General features: G+C 40.0%; 1 protein-coding gene across 1 annotated transcript; it reads left to right on the top strand.

Moving 5' to 3' along the window:
* Positions 1–3405: 3405 nt before the first annotated feature.
* On the top strand, positions 3406–23208 carry PRPF38B (pre-mRNA processing factor 38B). The gene is made up of 6 exons (XM_063426111.1): positions 3406–3727; positions 13625–13688; positions 16708–16859; positions 18282–18342; positions 19943–20166; positions 20994–23208. Exons 1-6 carry the CDS (start codon positions 3426–3428, stop codon positions 21736–21738), a joined length of 1548 nt encoding a protein of 515 aa, XP_063282181.1. The 5' UTR covers positions 3406–3425; the 3' UTR covers positions 21739–23208.
* Positions 23209–24733: the final 1525 nt, after the last annotated feature.

Below are 24733 nucleotides of genomic sequence, written 5' to 3'. Positions count from 1 at the left end.
GGTACGCCTCCAATAATCGGTCATAAAAGACACTGGGCGCTTCATCGCTTTTCTGGATCACCTCAACTGTCTTCGACATGTTAATGGCTTTCTTTCCTCCGGCTTTCATGCCAGCAATTATAGCGTCTCTATAGGCTCTGAGTTGAACCATATCAGCACCATTTACGTTCCAATCGGGATCAGTGTTGGGATAATGTGTTGCGGCCCATGCTGCTGGATTAGCTTGGTTCAAAGCACGGGCTCTATCTTCTAATGCTTTAATGGCTGCTTGATTTATTCTTGTCCTTTCCTCATTGTTAAATAAAGTCATTAGTAACTGCTGGCAATCAGCCCATGTCGGATTATGCGTCTGTACTATTGAGGTGAACAGATCAGTCATGGCTTGTGGTTTCTCAGTATACGAGGAATTATGGGTCTTCCAGTTTAAAAGGTCGGTAGTGGTGAAAGGGACATATACGAAGACAGGGTCAGCGTGTGCCATTTGACCTGCGGCATCGATATAAGCTGACCCGGGATTTAAGCGAAGAGGCATCTGATAGTGCTTTAATTGTTGGGCACCAGTCAACTGTCGGGTTTGGATGGGGCTACGTAGGGAAGCGTCAGTCATGGGTTCCGGTCGGGGAGAGATAGGGTATGGGGATGTGGGAGGTTGGTTTTGGGAAAAGGTAGTGAATAGAACACTTCGGGCCGAGCTAGATGAAGCTTGACCGGAAGTCTGAAGTGGCGCCAAATCAGGATATTCATTTTTAATGGAGGTTGGTCTATCTGGTTCCGGAAGGGGGGATTTAGTACGAGGGGGGGTGGATCCTGCACTGGAGGAGGAAGCGGAAGTGGATGGGGGTAGTGAGGGAAGGGTTACAGGACTTCCTGCGTTTGCGTCACTTCTTCTTAACGGAAAGTAAGGGGGCGGCAAAGGGATCTCGGACTCAGGGGGCGTGTCCAAAATGGGCCTAACACCAGTCCTAGTGGACGAACAAGTCCTAGCTACCATGAGGCGACATTGCTCCTCGTGGCATGTCTGGAGCCATTTTGGCGAGTCATTTACGGCCTGTCTCCAACAGTCAATATAAGGAAACTGGCCGTAAAGTTCAGGCCTACCCGATACAGCCACGTGTAAGCGCTGTACCAGAGTTGGATCCAAACTGCCACGTGGCGGCCATGCCGCAACCAAAGTAGGCCACTCCCTAGTGCACAAAGTGACCAAACGTACAGGGGACATCTTAACCCCAAAATCACAAACTTTGAATCCCTTTTTAAAATTCTTAACCATACATCCTAAGGGATCCGGAATCGTTGACTGCGACGCACCCATATTTAACAGTGGAACGTCGTCGACAACGATTACTATACACGCGTACTATTCAACAGTCACACCCGTTTCCTCTGGCAACAGCACCACGTGGTACGGTTACCAAGTGAAACGTACACAATAACAATAAACACTCAGGGAATTCCCGTACACACACAGCTGCTACACCAGTCACTATATAATCAATATTATGCCCTTTGGCGTAACTACACAGTCACCCACGCTATAATTCTCTATATACGAATTACCCGTCTATAACACACCCCAGTAACATCGTCTTTTACAAATAGCGGTTACAGTACGGTTAGCATAGGTCAAAGCACAAGTTAAGGTCACAATACAATTATTAGTGGTTATGGTGTTAAACATGCAATGGACGACAATGATTAGTACTTATTATATAATGTCAGTAAATATACAGGGTTATGGTACCGTGCACTATAATACAGCAACACACTATTAACACTCTCGCTAGACGGCTGAGCTCGCGCTATCTAACAAGATATACACTTTACTAAACAATCGTTAACACATTTACAATTCCCAACTAAACTATTGGCCAGTACCTTGAATGGACTACCTAAAACTATATACACCCGTTTTGGTTAGCCACACTGCCCAATCACCACATATACATAGCGAGCTAGAGAACCGAATTTACACAGGCGCCTCTTAGTCGCACTATACAACGAGCTAGAGATCCGAATTTACACAGGCGCCTCTTAGTCGTACTATCAAAAGTCTAGTGGGTTCCAAATTTACACGCCTTCCCACTTAGCCCAGATAGGATGAGAACTAGCGAACCGAATTTACACAGGCGCCGCTTAGTCTCCCGGTCCCTCCGACCTAGCGAACGTAATATACACCCTAGAACGCTAGTCTAGACAAGACACCGGTGTCCGGCTAGGGCTATCTTACACCAGGACCCCGCCTGACTAACCAAATCAAACGGTCTGACTAAAGAGCGTTCGATCGAGCGGTGCGCCTTCGCTCCTTCCCTCCGACAGAGGGGGCAGATACAGATTCAAAAACCCCTTTGGGCCTACCGCACAATCGGTATACCCCTAGCGGGTCCTGCCGTCTAAAACAGCAGTTATCTTACCTCCTCGTTCCTGAACCTGAGTTCACACTCATCGACGGGGACACCCCAGCACTTCTCACGTAGAGGCCGATGATCTCCTGGACAACAGACCAGTGGCGCCGAGACGAAGGGAGGTCCACGCAGAAGTTCAGGGGTGCAGCCGTAGAGAACGTGGGCAAAGATAGACCGTCTCACGCCTCTGCCTCTCAGCTACCGTTGAACGATGAGCTTCCCGGCCAATGCACCAAATGATACCGGAGAAACTGACGGAAGCCAAGCACAGAGAGATGGACACAGGTTTCTTCAGGAAGGAAGAGATTCTTTATTGGATCACCGATCGGGACTCAGAGGGACTAGCGTCACCAAAATACAGCAAAGTCTGAGTCCTGAATACATAGAGTACATTCCTTATATAGCACTGTAGCTCCTCCCACAATTAACTACACCCACACATACCCTTAACCTATTTAATGAATAGAGTCTAAACTCATCCATCCGGTCTAACCACGTGGCTCATCTGATACAAAGGAGAGGGACGCGTAATTCCAGTTCTTACATTCCTGCACCTGGTCAGTACAGTGATGACAGTATCTTAGCTACGTGTACTACAAACACATATACATACATATGCCTTGTGGCAATCTTAGCCTGCTAAACTTGTATTTGACTGGAATTACATCACAATATAACAAAACTAACTTTTATTTAGCTATTGGGTCAAACAAAAAATTTAAAAGGAGGCAGTTCTCCTTTAAGTCCAATGAGGTACTAAAATGTACTTTGTGAGCATACAGAGCACAGGCTTAGAATCCCTGTCTCCAATCCACACTTTGTTCATTGACGCGACACATTTTATAAATAAAGCTTCGGTTTTCAAAAAGAAAACAACACTTTTCAAAACGTAACTACGAGCTAGGCGATTGGCCCGCGTGAGCGTTGGCTGGACGCTCGTTGATTGGCTCTCACAGCAGAGCGTTCGGATTGGCTGCCTTGACCGGCGTGTTCCCTTGGCTTCTCTTCCTCTTTCCCCGCTCAATGCGTCACTTCCGATCCTCCGGTCAGACGGCCGCCATCTTTCCCCCCCGGTTTCTAATGGCGAATAACAGTGCGGCGGCCCTGGCTGGGACCCCGCAGCCCCCTCAGACTGGAGGCGGTGGGAACAAGTGCGCTCCGTCCGGGAAACCCGGTAACGTCTTACCGCTATGGGGCAACGAAAAGACCATGAACCTGAACCCCATGATCCTGACCAACATCCTGTCCTCCCCCTACTTCAAGGTGCAGCTGTACGAACTCAAGACCTACCATGAGGTGGTGGACGAAATCTACTTCAAGGTAACCTGGCTGGCAGCCTGCATGCCTTCCTCAGCAGCTCCATGGCAGCAGGGGTCACATACAATCCCAGCCTTAATTAGAGCGCCTCTGGCACAATAACTTTTTATTTATTATAATTTTTTTTTTTTTTTTTTAAATCTTCCTTCCTTCCTTCGCAGGTTATCACCTAATTTAACCTTTAATATAATTTTTTTTTTTCCTAATAAATCACCCCACCCTCTTCGTCTCATATTGTGCTCCTCCTTGCGCCACCTCTGAATTCTCATTCCCAGCGCCGTCCTCTTCTAACTAATTGCTGGTAGCGAGGTGGTCACTGCTTTCCTTTGACCACCCTTTTGTTGACCGCGCATGTACGGGAAGTCGTGAGCGATTGGAATGGAACCCCGGGTGTCCACGGCGCTTGGCAATATGGCAAAGCAATGGAAGGAAGGAAATGATAGAGGTGAGTACTGAGGGAAAGTTGCCTTGACGAAAGGAAGTGGAATAAGCCTTTATTATTATTGCCATTTATATAGTGCCAAAAGATTCCGTAGCGCTTTACAATATTATGAGGTGGGGGGGTTTTAACTATAAATAAGACAATTACAAGAAAGCTTACAGGAACAATGGGTTGAAGAGGACCCTGCTCAAACGAGCTTACAATCGCTTACGATCCTCCGGTCAGACTACCGCCATTTCCGCCCCCCCCTCACTGGTTTCTAATGGCGAATAACAGTGCTGCGGCCCTGGCTGCCATTGCCACGAAGGGATGTAGGTGGTACATGGCAAAGGCCTTTTGTCACGGTTGTCAAGCATATGAAAAATACATAAGACCATGTAGCATCCTACTTTATTTTAAAGAGAAATAGAGCAGAAAATAACAAATTGGGGAAAGAGAAAAGAAAACCGTAGGAAAAAGGTAAGTTTGAGGTGACAGAGCCGTCTTAAGAATTTATGAAGCAGAACTTGCCGGTAAAGCATAATGGGAATTTTTGTTCTACAGCAACTGGGTTCTAGCTTCTGGTAAGCTAGATTCTGTGTATCTTTAACCCAATAGTAGTCCAGCCAGGACTGGCTATACACGTGGGCAACACTTTTTTTTTCTATTTTTTGTTTGTGTTTCTTCCTTACAAATTGGCCTCTGATAGCAATTTATCTTATGGCTTCACTTTACCCAAAGTTTGGCAGATCATCATGGGCAGCACAGTCCAGACAAGGTGGAATGGTTCTATACCATGCCTAATGCAGGTTGCCTAATACAGCAACACGATGTGTGGTTATATTTCTTGTAGAAAAATGAAAATATATTTATGGTCTGTAACCTGTAATAGTGGTAATGCTAATATTATGTATTCTAGTACAAAGTAATTACAGATTCCAGTCATTCCTTGAGCATTTAAAGGTACATGCATCATTTGACCGTTTTTTTAAATTTATTTTTAAACCAGCAAATCCTTTTTTAACAAATATAGAAATCCAAAATAAAGCAAAGATTTTAAGAAGTATGTAATAAACCTTTACAAACTTACCTTAAACCCAACACTGATGCCTGCTCTGACTGAATCACACTCTTTTAATGCTGTTAGCATGTTGCAAGGTGAAAAGATCTTTAAACTGCACATATGTAAATCTGTCAGGCATGCCCAATTCAATTTTCCAGCTTTCCTGGAAATAGGAAAATTGTCTGATTGTAACCCACCTAGAGTAGGCCTGGCAAGCATAAGAAAGAAGCTGATAAAATAAAAAATCCAATCCTGTAGAGTAGAGCATTTCTCACTTTAAAAGCTAAAGCTTTTCAGTAAGGCAATTGTCTGTTATGCATGTCCCTTTGAGAACACCGTGAATAGTGCCACGGCATTGTAACAGACTACACAAATTGGTTGGTCTACACAGTGCGGGTTTGTAAAGGGGGTGTTATTCATTAAAGTGAAAATTCAAGATCAGTTCAAAAAGTGAATTTGTAATTTAGTCTAAGTAGCCAAACTGGAACCTGCTTCCAGTTTGGCTGCTCTGCCTTTAGATTTGAACTTCACCTTAAATTCTCACTTTAGTGTATAACCCTCTTAGTAATGTTACTTGTATGATATCCATCATTTTGCTAATTTTAATAGTATATTGTAGTGAAGTATTACTTTACTGAGAGGGTAGTGGATGCATGGAATAGCCTTTCAGCTGAAGTGGTAGAGGTTAACACAGTAAAGGAGTTTAAGCATGCATGGGATAGGCATAAGGCTATCCTAACTATAAGATAAAGCCAGGGACTAATGAAAGTATTTAGAAAATTGGGCAGACTAGATTGGCCAAATGGTTCTTATCTGCCGTCACATTCTATGTTTCTATGTCTGTTTATTTTTTTTTTTTTTTATAAATTCTTTATTTTGAAAGATTTTTGTTTTATGGGGTGAGGGTACAGAAAAGAAAACAGGGAGTTAGCTTGTGGTACAGTATTTGCAGAATATATATGTACTGTTATGGCTGTCAAACATCACAAATATACGTGCTAGTCAATCGTTGTTAGTTACAGCATATATCAATTGCCAGTATACCGTTGCTATCTTCTCATCGATGTTCGATCTTTTTCCTTGTATTATAAATTCTTCGTTATGGACTGAAGTTTGAGTTACAGTTATGGTATTAGAGTGGGGGTACAGAAAGGAAGGAATGTCTGGGAACAAGGTTATTTGATACAGAGTTGCATTGTGGACATTAACATTAAGAAGCATTTAGTTGAATAGCTTGTGAATTTGCGGTCTGCTTGATCGTTTGTTATCGTTTTTGGTCACTGTGTTTTTGTGGGGGAGCGTGTCCGCTCCGTTGCTCTGGTTGTGGGTAGGTTCTTGGTGTTCGTCTAGTAGTGACTTGTCTGTTTGTATGATTGATGAATTGGAAATTGAACTCTAGGGTACCCCTAGCGTCCTTATTATCGGGGTTTTTCTTAATCTTGGTTCGTGCTGTTCCCATTCAGGGGTTTGTGGGGAGAGAGTGAGAGTGGGGGTGGGCCGAGGGTATGGTGTGTGGAGTCGGGTGGACAGTATGGTTAGTCCTTATTCTGGGTAAGTGAGCCTTGTGTTCTGTGGGCTATACTGGTCGAGTTTGTGGGCTCTCAGTGAGGGTTTTCTTGTCGGGTTCAGTGGCTGTATGTGAGTTTTGGTGGCCTATGCCCGACTGGGTGTGTGTCGAGTGTTGTGGGTGTAAGTCTGTCTCTGGTAGTCCCCAGATGCTTGGTCGCGGGTTGGGGTAGTCGTTGTGAGCTTTTGGGTTGTGTGCTGCTGGTGAACTTGTGTGAAGTAGGTTGGGTGTGATGTGGTGTGGGTGTCAGATCCCCGTAGGGTGTGTGTAAGTGAGATGGGGGGGGGGTGTGTGGCCTGGGGTGAAACGAGGGGTGATGTGTTGCGGGTTATGGGTAGGGAGGGGGATCTTGTAGTATTCAGGGCTGTGCGCCTCGGGTGGGCTCACCCGCCTGGTCTGTTTCTCTGTGTTAAGTTGTTTCAGTTAGGTGGGAATTCGTATAACCATGGGTCCCAAATTTTGTTGAAGTATTTGGTGGTGTCATGTATAAGGGCTGTGAGTTTATCCATATTCATGGCATCGTTTATTTTTCGTGTTATCTGCGTTATTGTTGGGGTGTTTGGCTATGAGTTTGTTCTGTGCTCTAGGGATATCTCTGAGGTGTCTGGATAACAGCCAGAGCCATGGGTCCATCGGGATGGTTGTGTGAAGTGCCTGTGTTGCTTTTTGTGCTATTTGCTGCCATAGTGTGGTTACCCTAGGGCATTCCCACCATGTGTGTAGATATGTACCCCTACTCCCACATCCTTTCCAGCAGAGGTCGGAGTTAGTTTGTTTAATTTGTTTTAAGCATAGCGGGGTGAGGTACCATCTGAAAAGGGTTTTATAAGCTTGTTCTTTGTGGTTGACACATATTGATATTGTTGCGGTGGCTTCCCAGATGTCTACCCAGTCGCCTTGTTCCCTCGTGGGGCCTAGATCTCTTTCCCATGCTGCCACATAAGGCATAGAGCCTTCCCGTGTGTCTCTACTTAATAGGGAGTATATCGTCGATATTTGTCCCCTTTGGAGTGGGTGATTTATGCATGCTCTTTCTAGTGGTGTGAGAGGGGTGATGCTCGCTTGTCGTATGTTTGGAGTTTCTACATAGCTACGGATTTGTAGATAGCGGAACAAGTCTCTAGTTATGAGGGGAGTTTGTTGGGGGAGGTCTGTAAAGGGTATGATGTTTTGGTTTTTATAGAAGTGGTGGATGCGGGTTAGGTTATTGTCTTCGAAGTGGGCGAAGTCCCTCGGGGACATACCTGGTGTGAAGTTCGTGTTCCTGAGAATGGGCATTAGTGGAGAGGGGCGTGAGATAAGTTTGTGCTTTTCGGTGACTTTGTCCCAAGTTTTGATAATTGTTAGTATTGCTGGGGAAGTGGGGGGGGTCGGTGGTCTGGCGTCTTTTGGGAGCCATATTTGTAGGGAGGGGAAGTCTGATCCAAATATGTTGTGTTCCAAGTCCACCCACCTTTTAGTGCCTGGGGTGGCGTGGATTTGGATTGTTTGTGTCAGTTGGGTTGATTGGAAGTACTGGGTGAGGTTGGGGAGACCTAGTCCTCTCTGTTTGTTTGGGACATACAATGTCCTGCGAGCTATTCTTGCCCTTTTTCCAGCCCATATAAATTTATCTATCTTGGTTTGCAATTTTTTGAAGTCTGAGGTGTTAATCGGGATTGGGAGGGTTTGAAATAGGTATAAGAACCGTGGTAGGAGGTTCATTTTGATGGATGTCATCCTACCAATCCATGAGATTGCCATGTTCCACTTTTCGAGGTCTTGTGAGGCGGTTTTGATCAGGGGCGTATAGTTGAGGTTGTAGGTTTGTGTGAGGTCTGTTGGGAGTGTGATGCCCAAGTATTTGATGGCTGTGTGCTGGTATGTGAATGGGTGACGTGATTGGAGTGTGGGTTTGTCTACCTGAATCGGGAGGGCTTCTGTTTTCTCGAGATTGAGTTTATAGCCCGAGACTTCTGCGTATTTCGCCAATTCGTCTGATAAGGGTGGGAGGGATTGTAGAGGGTCCGTAATTGTGAGGAGAACATCGTCCGCATATGCTGCGATCTTATACGTTTCCCCCCTAATGTTAAGTCCCTGAATTTCTAGGTGGTGTCTGAGGGTCTGGAGGAGTGGTTCGAGGGAGAGGGCGAACAGTATTGGGGATAGTGGGCATCCTTGTCTTGTGCCGTTCTTAATGGGGAAGGTGGGGGGTGTGGTAGAATGCAGGAGGAGAGCGGCTGTGGGTGATGAGTAAAGGGATCTTAGTGCGTCGATGAAGGGTATTGGGAAGCCGAATTTCTGTAGTGTTGCAAAGAGGAAGGGCCAGAGTAATCTGTCGAAGGCTTTTTCTGCGTCAAGGGATAGGAGGAGGGTTGGGAGGCGTCTGTGGTCTGCGTACCAGATGAGATCGAAGGTGCGTCGGGTGTTGTCACTGGCTTGTCTGTGTGGGATAAATCCCACCTGGTCAGGATGGATGAGGAGGGGGAGCAGGGGATTTAGCCTCTCTGCCATTACTTTTGTGAAGAGTTTTACGTCGACATTTAGTAGGGAGATTGGTCTAAAGTGTCCGGGGTCAAGGTGGGACTTGCCAGGTTTTGGTAGGAGGCATATGTTTACTTGTAGCATGTCGGAAGGGAGAGGTTCTCCTTGCATAAGTGAGTTGAAGAGTTTGCTTAGATGTGGGATAAGTGTTGTCGCAAAGGTCTTATAGTAGAGGCCTGTGAACCCATCTGGGCCTGGACATTTGTTGGGTTTGAGAGTTTTGAGTGCTTTTGCTATTTCTTCCGATGTGATTTCTGTTGATAATCGGTGGGCTCCTTCAGGCGTTAGCGAGGGTAGGGTGAGTGAGTCTAGGTATTTGTTGATTTTAGTGGTTAAGAGTGTGGGGTCTATGTCTGTTTATTTTTAAAGGGACACTAGAGTCACCAGAAAAACTACAGCTTATTGAATTTGTTCTGGTGAGTAGAATCATTACCTTCAGGCTTTTTGCTGTAAACAATCTTTTCAGAGAAAATGCAGTGTTTATGTTACAGCCTAGGGATAACTTCACTGGCCACTCATCAGATGGCTGTTAGAGATCCTTCTTGGGTCATGGCTGCCTAAAATGCATCCTGTGATTCAGTATCTCCTCCCTCTGCATGCAGACACTGAACTTTCCTCATAGAGATTCATTGATTCAATTAATCTCTGAGGAGATACTGATTGGCCAGGGCTGTGTTTGAATTGTGCTGGCTCTGCCCCTGATCTGCCTCCTTGTCAGTCTCAGCCAATCCTATGGAGAAGCATTGTGATTGGACCGGGCTACCACTTCTGCTGTTGTCAGCAGGCAGTGGGCAGGTCTAAAGGAAACACTGATAAAGTCAGCAGCTTCAGGCTTAAATACAAGTAAGATTTTACTATTTTTAGGAAAGGGATGGGGGGGCTTAGGGTGGCTAGATCGTGATTTTTTTTAACCCTTTAGGGTCAGGAATACATGTTTGTGTTCCTGACCCTATAGTGCTCCTTTAACCCCTTCAGGACGGAGTCAATAGTACACCTTCTGATCAAAATGTAAACAAAAACTGGAATTTGCGCTATATGTCTGTTCAACCGTAATTCACCTCTTTCATATTAAATGCACCCACACTTATTATATATCATTTTGTTCAGGAGAAACAGGGTTTTCATTTCATATCAAATATTTATATATGAAACATAATTTATTATGAATAAAATAAAAAACTGAAATGTAAATTTTTTTTTCAAAAAAAATGTAGTTTTGCCTCACATTTTAGCTGTAAATGTCATAATACTGTTTTACTGCAAAAAAAGCCACATATTGGTAATCAGCGATGTCTAACGAGTACATCAGTACCCCCCATTAACAGGTTTTATGGTGTTTTGGAAAGTTACATTTTCAAATTGAAATTTGCCAGATTAGTAATGTTACCTTTGAGACGGTGTGGTAGCCCAGGAATGAGAATTACCCCCATAATGGCATACCATTTGAAAAAGTAGACAAGTCAAGGTATTGAAAGTGGGGTATGTTTAGTCTTTTTTAGTAGTCACTTAGTCAATTTTTAAATTTGCCAAGACAAATCAACACTGCCAGCCAAATTAGTAGTTATGTAGCTTAGTGGAGTACAAATGTGAAGTGTTTTTTTGTTTTTTTTTTCCCTTAAAATTTGCAGGCATTTTTACAATTTACACTGCCACAATATGCATATCTTGACATTATTTCACATTCCTTTTACCCCATCTTTATTATGTAAACTATTTTTTGCCAGAAAAAAACCCCCAGGAGACACTATATAAGCACCCAGCCAACTTCAGCTCATTAAAGTGGGATGGGTGCGTAGTCACAGGTCCCTTAAATCTTCAATGTGGGGCTTTTCCCAACTACTTTCTATTCACTTCTTCTTGTTCGCCCTCCCACCCATTTTAATTTGTTCCTTCTGTTATTACAGAAACATAACTGCAAATTATTTGGCTTGCAAATTAAGGGTTTATTCACTGAGCAGGAAATTGAAAAACAAACTGTTAAAAAGGAACACTATAGTCACCTAAATTACTTTAGCTAAATAAAGCAGTTTTAGTGTAAAGATCATTCCCCTGCAATTTCACTGCTCAATTCACTTAGTCATTTAGGAGTTAGATCACTTTGTTTCTGTTTATGCAGCCCTAGCCACACGTCCCCTGGCTATGATTGACAGAGCCTGCATGAACAAAAAACTGGTTTCACTTTCAAACAGATGTAATTTACCTTAAATAATTGTATCTCAATCTCTAAATTGAACTTTAATCACATACAGGAGGCTCTTGCAGGGTCTAGCAAGCTATTAAAGGACCACTATAGTGCCAGGAAAACATACTCGTTTTCCTGGCACTATAGTGCCCTGAGGGTGCCCCCACCCTCAGGGTCCCCCTCCCGCCTGGCTGGATGGAGAGGAAGGGGTTAAACTTACCTCTTTCTCCAGCGCCAGGCGGGGGACTCTCCTCTCCGCCTCCTCGGCTGAATGCGCATGCGCGGCAAGAGCCGCGCGCGCATTCAGCCAGTCTCATAGGAAAGCATTTACAATTCTTTCCTATGGACTCTGTTGTCTTCTCACTGTGATTTTCACAGTGAGAAGCAGCACGCAAGCGCCTCTTGTGGCTGTCAATGAGACAGCCACTAGAGGCTGGATTAAACCTATTATAAACATAGCAGTTTCTCTGAAACTGCTATGTTTATAGAAAAAAGGGGTTAACCCTAGCTGGACCTGGCACCCAGACCACTTAATTAAGCTGAAGTGGTCTGGGTGCCTATAGTGGTCCTTTAACATAGCAGGGGATAAGAAAATCTTAATTAAACAGAACTTGCAATAAAGAGAGCCTAAATAGGGCTCTCTTTAGAGGAAGTGTTTATGGAAGGCTGTGCAAGTCACATGCAGGGAGGTGTGACTAGGGTTCATAAACAAAGGGATTTAACTCCTAAATGGCAGAGGATTGAGCAGTGAGGCTGCAGGGGCACGTTCTATACACCAAAACTGCTTCATTAAACTAAAGTTGTTCAGGTGACTATAGTGTCCCTTTAACATTAAGATAAAATGCTGCATTGTAAAAAAAAAAAAATGCATCCACTTTGTCTCTCTTTTTCATCTTTGCAATTTTTCCATAAAATTTGATTTCACCACAATTCACTGCACAAAATATTAACTTGCTTGTAAGTCGCTTATGTTCCCAGTGACTAGTTTTTATCTGGAACACATTACTGTTCTGTGAAAACACAGTACTTGGCAATTACGCTTTCCTGTCTACCATACTGTGTGGCAGGTTTGCTCATTATGTAACTAAAGTACACATTGTAATCTCCGTATCGTAGGAGGTACAGGATCTGTCTTTTTCTTCTCTGAGCTGTGCAATAGATCTTTCCTTTAAAAAATAAAAATAATTGTGAAACTTCATGTGGTAAGTATGGAAATTGAATTCAGTGCTGCTCATATTATGTTTTTTTTTTAATCTGAGGTGCTATTTTATATAGCTAACCTTGGTTTACAGTTGACTTTTTTTTTTCTCTCTCTTAATCATGTATTGCCCCACTCCAACCTGTTTACATGTTGTACTTAAAAATTATTTCTTGCTGCTTTGAGGCTTTCAATTTACCTGGTATTTGTGGCTATCTAAAAGTGTAATTGCTATTATACATGGAAATAGATCTGTCCGAATTACAAAATGGAGGCTACAGTAGCCAATATGCCACTATTACTTAAAAGTACATGTTTGTTAATAATTTTTTTCCTTCAAATCTGCTATTGGTCAAGTTTTTTTTTATTACATCTCCTAACACAATGTGCATTAGGTGCCTGTGGCATCTAATGTTCTAGAAGAGGATCATGCAAATGAGTACTTTGTATTCCTGGTGGCTGGTGGTTTATAGAACGATGTAATTTAAATATTACTTTGTGAAAATGCTATTATTTCTATGTGCATAAGTGCAGGTAGTAAAATTGCATGCTAAAGAATGTCACGTACAAATGTTTATGCACAAGTATGCTCAAAGGCTCCACCGTTCATATGGGCTTATTTGATGGCAAACTACATACTATATAGTCATTGAGACTGGCTCACCTTGGCATATTGTGAACAAATTAAAATAAAAGGCATAAAAAGTTAAAAAAATTTTTTATGAAAATGGTAAAGCTCTTTGAGAGGTTGGGTTCAGACAAAGTTAACATGTTAATACTTCTGGTAACTTTTTTTTTTTAACTTGCCAAAGAATAGGTTTCTGCAATTGGCATTGTGTACTCTCTCTATGCAAACTCAATGACATTCCTTTTTATAGGAACAAAGTATTTGTCACTCTGTCTTTGATCAGAGTGGAATATGTAATCTTGTATTATTATTTTTCAGGTAACACATGTTGAGCCATGGGAAAAAGGCAGCCGGAAAACTGCTGGGCAGACAGGGATGTGCGGAGGGGTAAGTACAAGTACGTGACTTCTCATATTTGGTGCTTTAACTGCCTCCAGAGAGAGGCTGGAAATGTTTTCATTCTCTCTCTGTGCCTCTTCTCCATCCCACCTTCTGTTTGTGTTATCCGGGCAACATTTTAAAACACTTATTTGAATAGAAAACAATACATAATTACTCTTACCTTTTTACATTGTCATGAAAAGGATGGAGGGTAAAAATAAAAAAAGGTTGAAATGTAAAGGTAAGTAATTCTGGGTTCGCCACTAGAAGTTTTTGTTTTGTAGCATTTGCTGTAGGATTTGTATTTTTTTGCACTGCTTTTACACAAGTAGCATTAACTGCACTGTGTCAAGCAGTCTAACCGACATGGGATACTTATTTTCTACAGATTTATTCCTGCTGGAGAACAAGATTACTTTATTGATTATCAATTTTTTCTATAATCTTCATTCAGGGCCAAAATGTAAAAGCAAGAAATTTTTTTTTAAAGATATACTCGCATAACTTTAAGGGAACCTATAGTCCCAAAAATATCAAATATTTGGGGGGTGCGGTTTCCTTCTATTGATGTGATCGTTGTCCCAACCCCTTTGCTACTTTGAAATGTTGTGGTTTTTTTTTTTTTTTTTTTTTTTTACCTAGTTTCCAGCGCTGCGTCTTCTTCACTGCAGTTGCCCACTCCACCTTCTTAGGCATGCCAAAAACATGTCTGCTAACATGTTCATAATCTTGTCCAATCTAGTGTTTCACATACAGAAGCATTAGATTGGAGATACACAGGCAAACACTACTCCAATCCAATGGAGCTATGAATTACATTTGATTGCAGGGCCTAGTTTCATTCTGTTCTACAGGATGTTCTTCTAGTGGTGGTCAGCAAGGCAGCCACTAGCGTTGTATTTAACTCTGCAATGTAAACATTGCAGTTCCTACAAAACTGCAGTGTTTTACATTGCAGGGTTAAAATTACAGGACCACTTGTTGAGATTACATTGTCTGGGTGGCTTTAGTGATCCTTTAAATTCATTGAAGTTATGTGGGTAGGAGTATCTGCGCACTATTTTACCTTCAGGTATTAAACATTGTACAAAGGTGGGGCTTCCAGCTTTTCCTCTCTGCATCTGCATTATATGAGGATTATCACTGATTCTAATTTAGAGAAATAGCATGTGTTATTTGTTAGTGGGAGATATGATTATCACAGACTGCTGGGCTAAGCCTTCCTAATACTGTACTACTAGAGAAGAAGGAAGTCAGGGGCAGCAGTGTTGCCTGCTGGAGCTTTAACATCAGGGGTTAAAACATTGCAAAACTGCTTACAGTGAGACAGCACTTGGATACTTCTCCCCCCATAACTTAACTTTAAGCCCAAGTTGTTATGGTACCGGGAGTGTTCCTTCAATCAACACCTATATAATTAGTCCTACTCTCACACATACCTGATCATTCACAATCATACTATGCCCTGCCTCTCATAATCACATACCAGAGTATCCATACAGGGTATCACAAACCTAGCTATTTACACCTATTTTGTCTGGAACATACCAAATTAGCCATGACCTTGGTGCTAACCTTCATTGGTGGTAAGGAGCTGGGAGGAAGAGATTTCAGTTTGCAGTACATTCCTTTGTGTCTAGATGGCTCACTTCCAGTTATAAAGAGGTCTTTAAAAAAAAAAAAAAAAAAAAGCATTTCCAGCCATTTTAGATTAGATGGAGCTATAAACACACAGATCGGATTCTGATGGGCAGCTTATCAGCCTAGAAAATCTATTATACGAAGAAAATGAAAAGAATTAACCTAGGGCCAAAATTTAGATATCACAAGGTAGAGGGCACAAAAAAGGGGGGTAACCCCTAAATTGTGAATATCATGGAGAATAAACAAAAAAATAGAAAAATGCCATTCTACCTGTGTATGATTTACTGAGAAGATTATAGGCTTAAAAAGTAACTTTTAATAAATAAATCTAAAATAAAAATATATTAAAGAAAAATCAGGAGTGGGTGGAGGCTATACAGTGAGTAAACTCTGACTACTTATACAAGCTGTAAAAGTGTATACATAACACTAATGCTGAAGCAATACTGTTTTGCTACAATATAACATCAATGTATTCCCAAGTAATAGAAGTGATACTATATTATATATAACTAATAGCTGTAACAAGAGGGGAGATAAGACGACTGCTAAACCAGTGCTGTCAATAGTTAAACGATTTATGGATAAGTAAATCCCTACATGATAGTACAACTAACGACATGGGTTAGCTCCACATACAATAATTGATAATGTTCTTTGGTGCTTAACCTCAGAAAGAACCAAGATAATGGTTCAGCTAAGACAGATTTCTGACAGACGGCGATTAGCCAGTTAAATATCACAAAAGCTGCCTAGATCATAGCAGCGTATTGATAATGAATAAAGGTTGCTGTCAAGCAGTAAAGTGTAAAATAAGGGGTTGCTAATCTTTTAACTATTGACAGCACTGGTTTAGCAGTCGTCTTATCTCCCCTCTTGTTACAGCTATTAGTTATATATAATATAGTATCACTTCTATTACTTGGGAATACATTGATGTTATATTGTAGCAAAACAGTATTGCTTCAGCATTAGTGTTATGTATACACTTTTACAGCTTGTATAAGTAGTCAGAGTTTACTCACTGTATAGCCTCCACCCACTCCTGATTTTTCTTTAATATATTTTTATTTTAGATTTATTTATTAAAAGTTACTTTTTAAGCCTATAATCTTCTCAGTAAATCATACACAGGTAGAATGGCATTTTTTTCTTTTTTTGTTCGCCTAGAAAATCTAGTACAACAGCAATGTCAGATATTCGCCATCAGGGGCTTCTGAAAAACATATATTTTTATTTTTTTTTTATTTTTATTTTTTTAAAATATATCAGGTGACCAATTTATTGCTTTGTATCTTTTGTGGGGGTTTTTTTCCCCTTAAGTTTTTGTCCTGTCAAGTCTGCTAATGTCCAAATAACATGTTGGTGTCTGCATTTCTAGGTGCGTGGGGTCGGCACAGGTGGCATTGTGTCTACTGCATTTTGCCTTCTGTATAAGCTCTTCACATTAAAGTTGACCAGAAAGCAAGTGATGGGTCTTATTACACACACAGATTCCCCTTACATTAGAGCACTTGGATTCATGTACATAAGGTAAGGAGTGTTTTCAGGTGTATTGCTCTGTCAAAATCAACCAGTGAAATAGTCAGCAGATGTGTAGACTAGACTAAAATTTAGTTGAGTTGTGTTTAGAATGTCTTAACTCTTTAATTCAGTGTCATCCTTTAAATTGTCCTATGTAACTTAGAAAATTGGTATAGGAAAGCAAAACCAGGGATACTTTTTGGAAACTTCATCCAATTGACCGCAAATATGACTGGAATTTTATTGACAAATGTCATTGCTATCTTGGACATATTTATGAACATGCTGAAGAATTGAATATATTTCCAACGACTACTTTGTACTATTGGATAACCTCCACTGTGGTGTTTTTATTTATTTATTTATATATATATATATATATATATATATATATATATATATATATATATATATATATATATATATATATATATATATATATATATATATATATATATATATATATATATATATATATATATATATATATATATATATATATATATATATATTATTATTTTTTTTTTTTTTTTTTTTTTTTATTGCTGCTTCGAATCCCAAGAAATGTAAAAAATAAAAATTTTAACCTGGGATTGTCTGCTTTGTGGGTTAAATGATGCGCATGTGTCACCTTTCCACTCAAAAAACATTAGCATTTGTTACTGTTCAGGTAGAATGTCAGTTTACTAGGAGTTTATTTTCGCTCTAGGCAATGTGCTTTGTGCTTGTAATGCAGAGTGAATCTCTGCATGCCCTTGTGATTTGTGGATCCTTTTCAGCATCTCCTTTCAAGAGAACTGTAAAAGAACATTCTAGTGGGGATTAAATTATTATTATTTTTTTTTTTTACATTTTACTTACATTTTAGTAGATATGCCACAATGAAAACATGCATGCATTTAATGCTACCGTTTTTAATTATTTTGTAATTGGGAGAGAAACTGTAGGGCCCCGCACGTAGAACACTTAATTGAGATTAAGTGGTATATTTGATTTATAAAGGTCTTTGAAGTGTTTATTTTATTTATTGGAAGTAGTGTGGAGGGTCTCATTGTTATGCTTTTCACCCTGTAACTGTGTTGGTTTTAGCTACCCCTTACTTTTTAGCTACACTCAATGTTTTCACAAATCAGCTTATTTACTAGATGTATTCGGATTGCATTTTCATCCAATAAGAGATCAGTGTGAGCTGAGCTGCTGTGCAAAGGGGAAAGGGTACGAATAATAGAACAATTGAGTATAGCATACCTCACAATATTGCTAGCTGCTTGGGGACAGTTGCCTGATGCCCATGGATGTGGGACATTTAGTGCCTGGCTAATGGATAAGGCTAATTATCAGTATGTTACAGTATATGTATTACATGTTTCTAAATAGTTAACATAAACTGTATGAGCCAACATTGATTGCTAATTGTCAAATTTATTACAGATACACTCAGCCACCAACAGACCTATGGGACTGGTATGAAGACTTCCTTGATGACGAAGAGGTATGTCATCAAGGGTAATAATTTACTTTTCATTTGTGCTTTTTTGCATTTAGTCTATAATAACTTTCCACATTGACACCTTACGTATATGAATTATTTCTCTGAACTTAAGAACAAGGAAATTATGTTAATTGAGTAGTGGAGTTCAAATGACTACAAATTACGGTTACTGACTGTGTTGTGTTTGTCTGTGTGTGCGCGCAGTGTATGAGCATATAGTACTTTAATTTCTTTCAAGGAGTCTCTTGGTGTCATGAATACATGTTCACATTTACAGACCTGCTAAAGCACATTCATAATCACCTTTGCTATTTTGTTCCAAAAACTCAAAATATTTAGAATAGCAGAGCGTCATGGGGAAATGTAATTTGCAAGTATCTGCAGTGCCAAATTTAGCCATCGCTAAAAACTTTGACTTTGTGTCCATTCATACTTAAGCTAACCTGCTGTTTTCTCCTCTAGATCTTTGTGCTGCATCAGTTGTATTGGGCGAACTTAATCTGAACACATACGTGTGTGTGAGTGCAAGCAGTTTTACGTTAAGATTCGCCTCTAATTCTGGTCAGAGCTTGAATTAAAAGCATTAGTTCTGGGGGAAGTGGACATTTTATCTGAAATTTAAAATACACTGGGTTCTGTAGAAGACTACTTAAATTATGTCTATTACTCGCAACTTGTCCCACAATATAATTTTTTGGAAATATGGGTACTACTTCAGTAAAGGTTATCTACTTTAAAGCACCATCATTATTTATTTTTATTTTTTTAGGTTCTTTAGTTAGAGGAATTGTCCCTGCCTCACTTTCAGCACATTCATGGCTAGCTAAATATTGGTTGTGCTAGAAGTTTTCAAAAAATGTTTGTTTTCCTGCTTATTTTGTAGGCCAAGACAAAGTATGTAAATTGGTAAACTGTGTCCTATGGTCTGTACATGTGCGTGGATAGAATTTATATTAGATACCCTAGCTGTAATAGGAACAAAGAACGGTCAATGTGACCGTTCCTCTTTAAAGGAGCACTCCAGCCCTGACATCCCATTTCTTTTGCTCTAAGAAGCAGTGCTGCTCTCTTCGCGGCTGGCCCTTCCACCTTTCTTGAGATCATCAGTATTAATAATCTCAGCCAATCCAGTGCTTTCTCATAAGAATAAGACTAGTACGCATGAGCTGCGAGAATCAGATGGCATCGATGAGAACAGCTGATTAAGAAAAAGCCACGTTGTACTCTGCAGAAGCAGTTCTAGTGTCTACCAGTGTGACAGCCACTAGAGGCATTCAAACCCTGCAATGTAAACATTGCTATTCCTGCAGAAGAGGGACATGGCACAGGGACCATTTCATTGAGATGGTGTGCTCTGGGTGCCTATGCTTTGTTTTTTCATGGAGTTGTGTATGAATTTCTTTGTGGCTGGCTGTGAGTGATATATTGCAGGCAAAATTATACTTATAGGATATGCCGGCTATAATTACTATTATAGTTTTGTTCTGCACAGTTAGAAACATAGTTATTAGGCCACATAAAATAAAAATAAAAAAAAACTGTACCAATCAAATACACACTTATCATGTTGCTTCCTTTTCTACCCCCATTTTTGTTTTAGGACTTGGATGTGAAGGCAGGCGGAGGCTGTGTAATGACTATAGGGGAAATGTTGCGTTCTTTTCTCACAAAGCTGGAGTGGTTTTCCACATTGTTTCCAAGAATTCCAGTACCTGTCCAGAAGCATATAGATCAGCAGATCAAAACCAAGCCAAGGAAAATTAAAAAGGAAGGTGCAGAGGAGTCGGAGGAAGTGGATAGACACACTGAGAGAAGACGGTCCAGGTGAACTTTTAGATTTTTTTTAATGTCTTTTGTGTATTCTATAAATTTTTTTTTTTTTAAATTGATGTAGTATTAATCAACCCAAATGCATACAGTGCAAAAAACTATTATGTAATAGTACAATTTTAATTGTTTAATTTTGTAGTTAACAGAATTACAATTAAAAATGCAATGTGATGGATTTGATTACTCCCGACCTAACCAATTCTTCTAGTGCTGGACATGAGTATAAGCACACATCACCATTTCCAGATGCTGACATTGTAGCTAGGATGTTGGCATCGTGGAGGTTTGCCCTGCTTGGGGACGTGTCCTCATGCAAGGCAAATCATAGAGCATGGGACCGGAGGTGGCTACTATAATGGAACACTCAAAGAGCTGTAGTTATAAAAAGTAAATCTGATTGTGTATTTTTTTTTTTTTTTTTTTTTTACACTGCATATTTTATCTTAATGAAAAAGATGTATTCAATGTCCATGGGGGCAGTCCTCTATTAAAGTGAATCTGTTATGACTACATGCATTTTCTATGCATATGTTTCAACTTTTCACGAATTCCTGTGGGTGACGTTAGGGTCATTCATAATCCCTAAAGGTTAATCTGTGTTTGTTTTTGTTTTTTTGCGTTGGTGTTTCCCAGTCAAATGCGATATGTGCAATTAATCTTGAATCACTGATTATACAAACAACCTGCAAGGAATATAACCGGTTATGTTTCACTTCTCCTTTAGTCTTGATTAGTTTTGCATTTGTAGAAATTCATTTTTTTAAATTTTGTTTTTTTAACTTTGGAATGCAAAAATATTAAGACTTTTCTATTTTATTTAGGTCTCCAAAAAGATCAGCTAGCCCCAGAAGATCACCCAGAAGATCCAGAAGCAGGAGTCATCACAGGGAACACCATGGAACTTCAAGCTTTGACCGAGAATTGGAAAGAGAGAAGGAGCGTCAGCGTTTGGAAAGAGAATCCAAAGACAAACGTAGGTCAAGAAGCAATGAACGAGGGGTGGAACGTAAAAGAAGCAAAAGCAGGGAAAGACCTAGAACAAGGAGTCGAAGCAGAGATCGTAAAACAGACCGAAAAGAGAGAGAGAAAGAAAATGAGAGGAGCAGAAAGCGGGACTATGACCGGAAAGGTAATGGCAAGGATGCAGATAGAACAAGAGAGAGGTCAAGAGAACGCAAAAGAAGTGAGGAGAAAAGGGACAGAGATGATAAAAGACACAGAGATGACAAAGATTCTCGTAAGGAACGAAGACATAGTAGAAGCCGAAGTAGAGATAAGAAGCAGAAGAGCAGTAGAAGTCCAAGCAAAAATGCGAGTGGGCGAAGTCATAGCAAAGACAGGTCAAACCGACATAAGGAGAAATCCTATAAGCGCAGCAAAAGCCGAAGTCCAACAGACAGTATGGAGAAATCAAGAAAACGTGACCGTAGTTCAAGCAGGGAGAGACCACGAAAACGTAGTAGGAGCAAGGAACGAGGGCATAAACGCGACCATGAGAGCAAAGACCATGAACGTCACAGTTCTGACCTCGAGGAAAAGAATCGAGGCAAAGATGAGACTCAGTGACATTTTGATTAAGTGGATCACATTGAATCCTTTTTCTTTTGGGCTTTTTTTTTTTTTTTTGACCCAACTTCCCGTTTTATTTTGTCAAAGTTCTAAACTGTTCTGTAGCACTCTTCTGTAATTTGTTTAATTTTTATTAATGTTTTTTTTTTTTTTGTTCCTCCCTTTATTTTTAGACTGTGTAAAATCTTAATTCAGTTCACTATGTAGGGAAGTGCCTTTTGGGAGTCCCTTGTGCATTGGACATAACGCTACCTTCCCTGCATTTGCTGAATCCCCCAATGCGCCTGTCGTTGCATTTTTATTGGTTCAGTGTTCTTGAACTGTACAGCTTGTACATGAAATTCCCTGATGTTTTAATTCCATTTTGGCACAATAGACCTGCAGGTTCAGTTTGTAAGGGGCATTAAATTTGCCACTTCTCTCGTTCTAATGCTTGTGAGGTTGTGATTTCCTCCTGACGCAGAGTGCATGGCTTAGCTGACTTTTTGTTAGGACAGCTATTTGACTTTTGTGTTTTCTAAAACCGATATGAATGCAGAATTGAAATTTGTGTTATTGTCCAACTGTAAACGATTTTTTTAAAAAAACAAAAAAAATTTACATTTTGATCTATTATGTGAGATGACTTTCAGTTGCATTCCTTCACCAATTCTTTTCTCCCCAACAAAGCTATCAGGGGAGTGAACAGTGTTTATGAAATGGAACAAAATATTTTATTGCTTTTAAGGGGTTTATGTCTATAATAATGAGCACACTTAGGATATCCGTTAATTATGTGTTTTACTGCAGCACATTCTTACATTTTAGAGCAAAGTGGAATCTTAAAATCTGCATTAGACAGTTCACATTGAATGAGAATATCAAATGGCTAGCAATATGATTATACATCAGGAATTCAGTTCGTGAACAGATGAGAGTGAACCATTTGAAGCTGCAGTCTGCTACACATTGAGTTATAAGAGATTAAAAATAATGCAAGTGTGTGTAGAAGTAGACTTATACAATTTGTGTCTTGACATACAATCCACTATTTGCTCTTGTAATATTTTTGAAAGTGGTGTTAATTTACAAATGAATAGTGTCTACCCCCTTCGTGCTGGTAAATGGTTAGTGTGCACAGCACTAGCCAAGATTTAAATTCATACAGCGTTTTTATATTTACATAGTGGAACAAAAGAAATCTTTGTGCGTATATGTACAAATAAACATATGGTTGAATACATATGAAGAGTAAAATAAGTAGCATTGCCCACTAGCCCTGAACTCATAATTCCAGGACACTTACATCAGTTTTGTCAAAAGGGCTAATAGGGAAGTCTCATTTCTGTATTACATGGTCTTCTGGGGAGGTTTGTATCATGTACTTGTGCATCAATGGTGTTGGAAAGAGGTTACCAGGATTTCAGGGAGAAGGCTAACATCAATGAATGCATTTTATAAAGATAAATATACTTATTCAGTTTGAAATTGTTTAGGACATATTTTATTAGAGTTTTGGTTTTGTGGTTTATAAAAACTGGGTATCCAAAGGCCTACAAGGTCGTGGGCTGAGTTGCTCACTTAATTTCAAATTTATAGCCATGTGTTTTGTTGCATGTTCCTTTTTGAGACCGAATGTGACATTGACACACTTTACACTTCAGCTATGAGACTGTAGCTTTTATGCTATGGTTATGTATAACTCATTAAGGCACAGTGACACTGTCTTAAAGTTCCAATTCTAAAATAGGACAACAGCCCTTTAACCCCTTAAGGACCAAACTTCTGGAATAAAAGGGAATCATGACATGTCCCACATGTCGTGTGTCCTTAAGGGGTTAACAAATGCATGGCTAAATTGAGCTCCCTCTAGAGAACATATGACTGCAAAGCGTAACATTTAATCCTGAAAGGGATACCCGAAGTACCAAAATAGCTTTATCTTAATACATTTGTTTTGGTGTATAGTTCATGCCCCTGCAGTCTCACTGCTCAATTTTACTTATGCAACCCTAGCCATACCTCTTTCTGTGACTCTCCTATCCTGCATGAAAAAAAAATCAGCCAGATCCTCGCAAAACTGTATATTTACTTTAGATTTTTATTTTTTATAATCTGCTCTGTTCGATTAAGTTTAATCACACACAAGAGGCTCCTGCAGGTTATAGCAGCAATTAACAGAGCTGGAGAAATTCCAAACTTAAAAACAATTTTCAATGAAAAGTTTAAATATTAGATCGCTCTTACAGGATATATGTAGAGGCTATGTAAGTCCCATGTCAGGAAGATGTAACTAGGAAACTGACAATTAAATGGCATAGAATTGAGCAGTTAGACTGCAGAAGCCTGATCTATACAACAAAACCACTTTATTAACCCCTTAAGGACCAAACTTCTGGAATAAAAGGGAATCATGACATGTCACACATGTCATGTGTCCTTAAGGGGTTAAAGGACCACTCCCCACTTGAAGAAAGTGTATTATATATACCCCAATGAACACATGCATATATATTTTTATGTATGTATTCATTGGTGGTATAGTCTAAAATTGCTTGCAAAACCTGCAGTTTTTATGACTGCATCCTTTATAAGCCCTCCCCTTTTTCACAGGAAGTGACTAATTCACTTCAGATAATTGTCCAATCAGATACATCTTCTGGGGAAGCCTCTATTTCTATTCTATTTTAGCTTCTCTCTCCCCTCCCCCTCCCCTCCATGTATCTCAGTCCCCTTCCTCTTCTGTGCTTGCCGACCCTGTAGTGGGTTCTTTTTTTACGGTTAGTTACGAAAGATTATTAGGTTAACTGACAGCCTGACTAAAGATGCATAAAAAGGGCTGGTGGGAAAGGTAGGCAAGTGATTTCTTCAAAAATTCTAATGAATTAGAATATAAATGCAATATTTAAACAGATTATATTAAGAGATTACGATTTTCTAATTATCTCTTAACATAGGAAAGTAATATCTACTTTAACATAGATTAATCACAGTAATCTAGTCATTAAATGAA

This window comes from Pelobates fuscus, chromosome 7 (genome assembly GCF_036172605.1).
Source record: "Pelobates fuscus isolate aPelFus1 chromosome 7, aPelFus1.pri, whole genome shotgun sequence".
Classification (NCBI taxonomy): domain Eukaryota; kingdom Metazoa; phylum Chordata; class Amphibia; order Anura; family Pelobatidae; genus Pelobates; species Pelobates fuscus.
Note: the sequence above shows the minus strand (reverse complement) of the source record. Positions and strands in the feature narration are given on the sequence as shown.

What these genes read in the sequence shown, in the direction of transcription:
- PRPF38B (XM_063426111.1), top strand. Translation starts at nt 3,426, where the DNA reads ATGCGTCACTTCCGATCCTCCGGTCAGACGGCCGCCATCTTTCCCCCC. An exon ending in GAAATCTACTTCAAGGTAAC is followed by an intron (nt 3,728 to 13,624) that starts CTGGCTGGCAGC and finishes TTTTCAGGTAAC; the next exon opens with ACATGTTGAGCCATGGGAAA. An exon ending in AGACAGGGATGTGCGGAGGG is followed by an intron (nt 13,689 to 16,707) that starts GTAAGTACAAGT and finishes CTGCATTTCTAG; the next exon opens with GTGCGTGGGGTCGGCACAGG.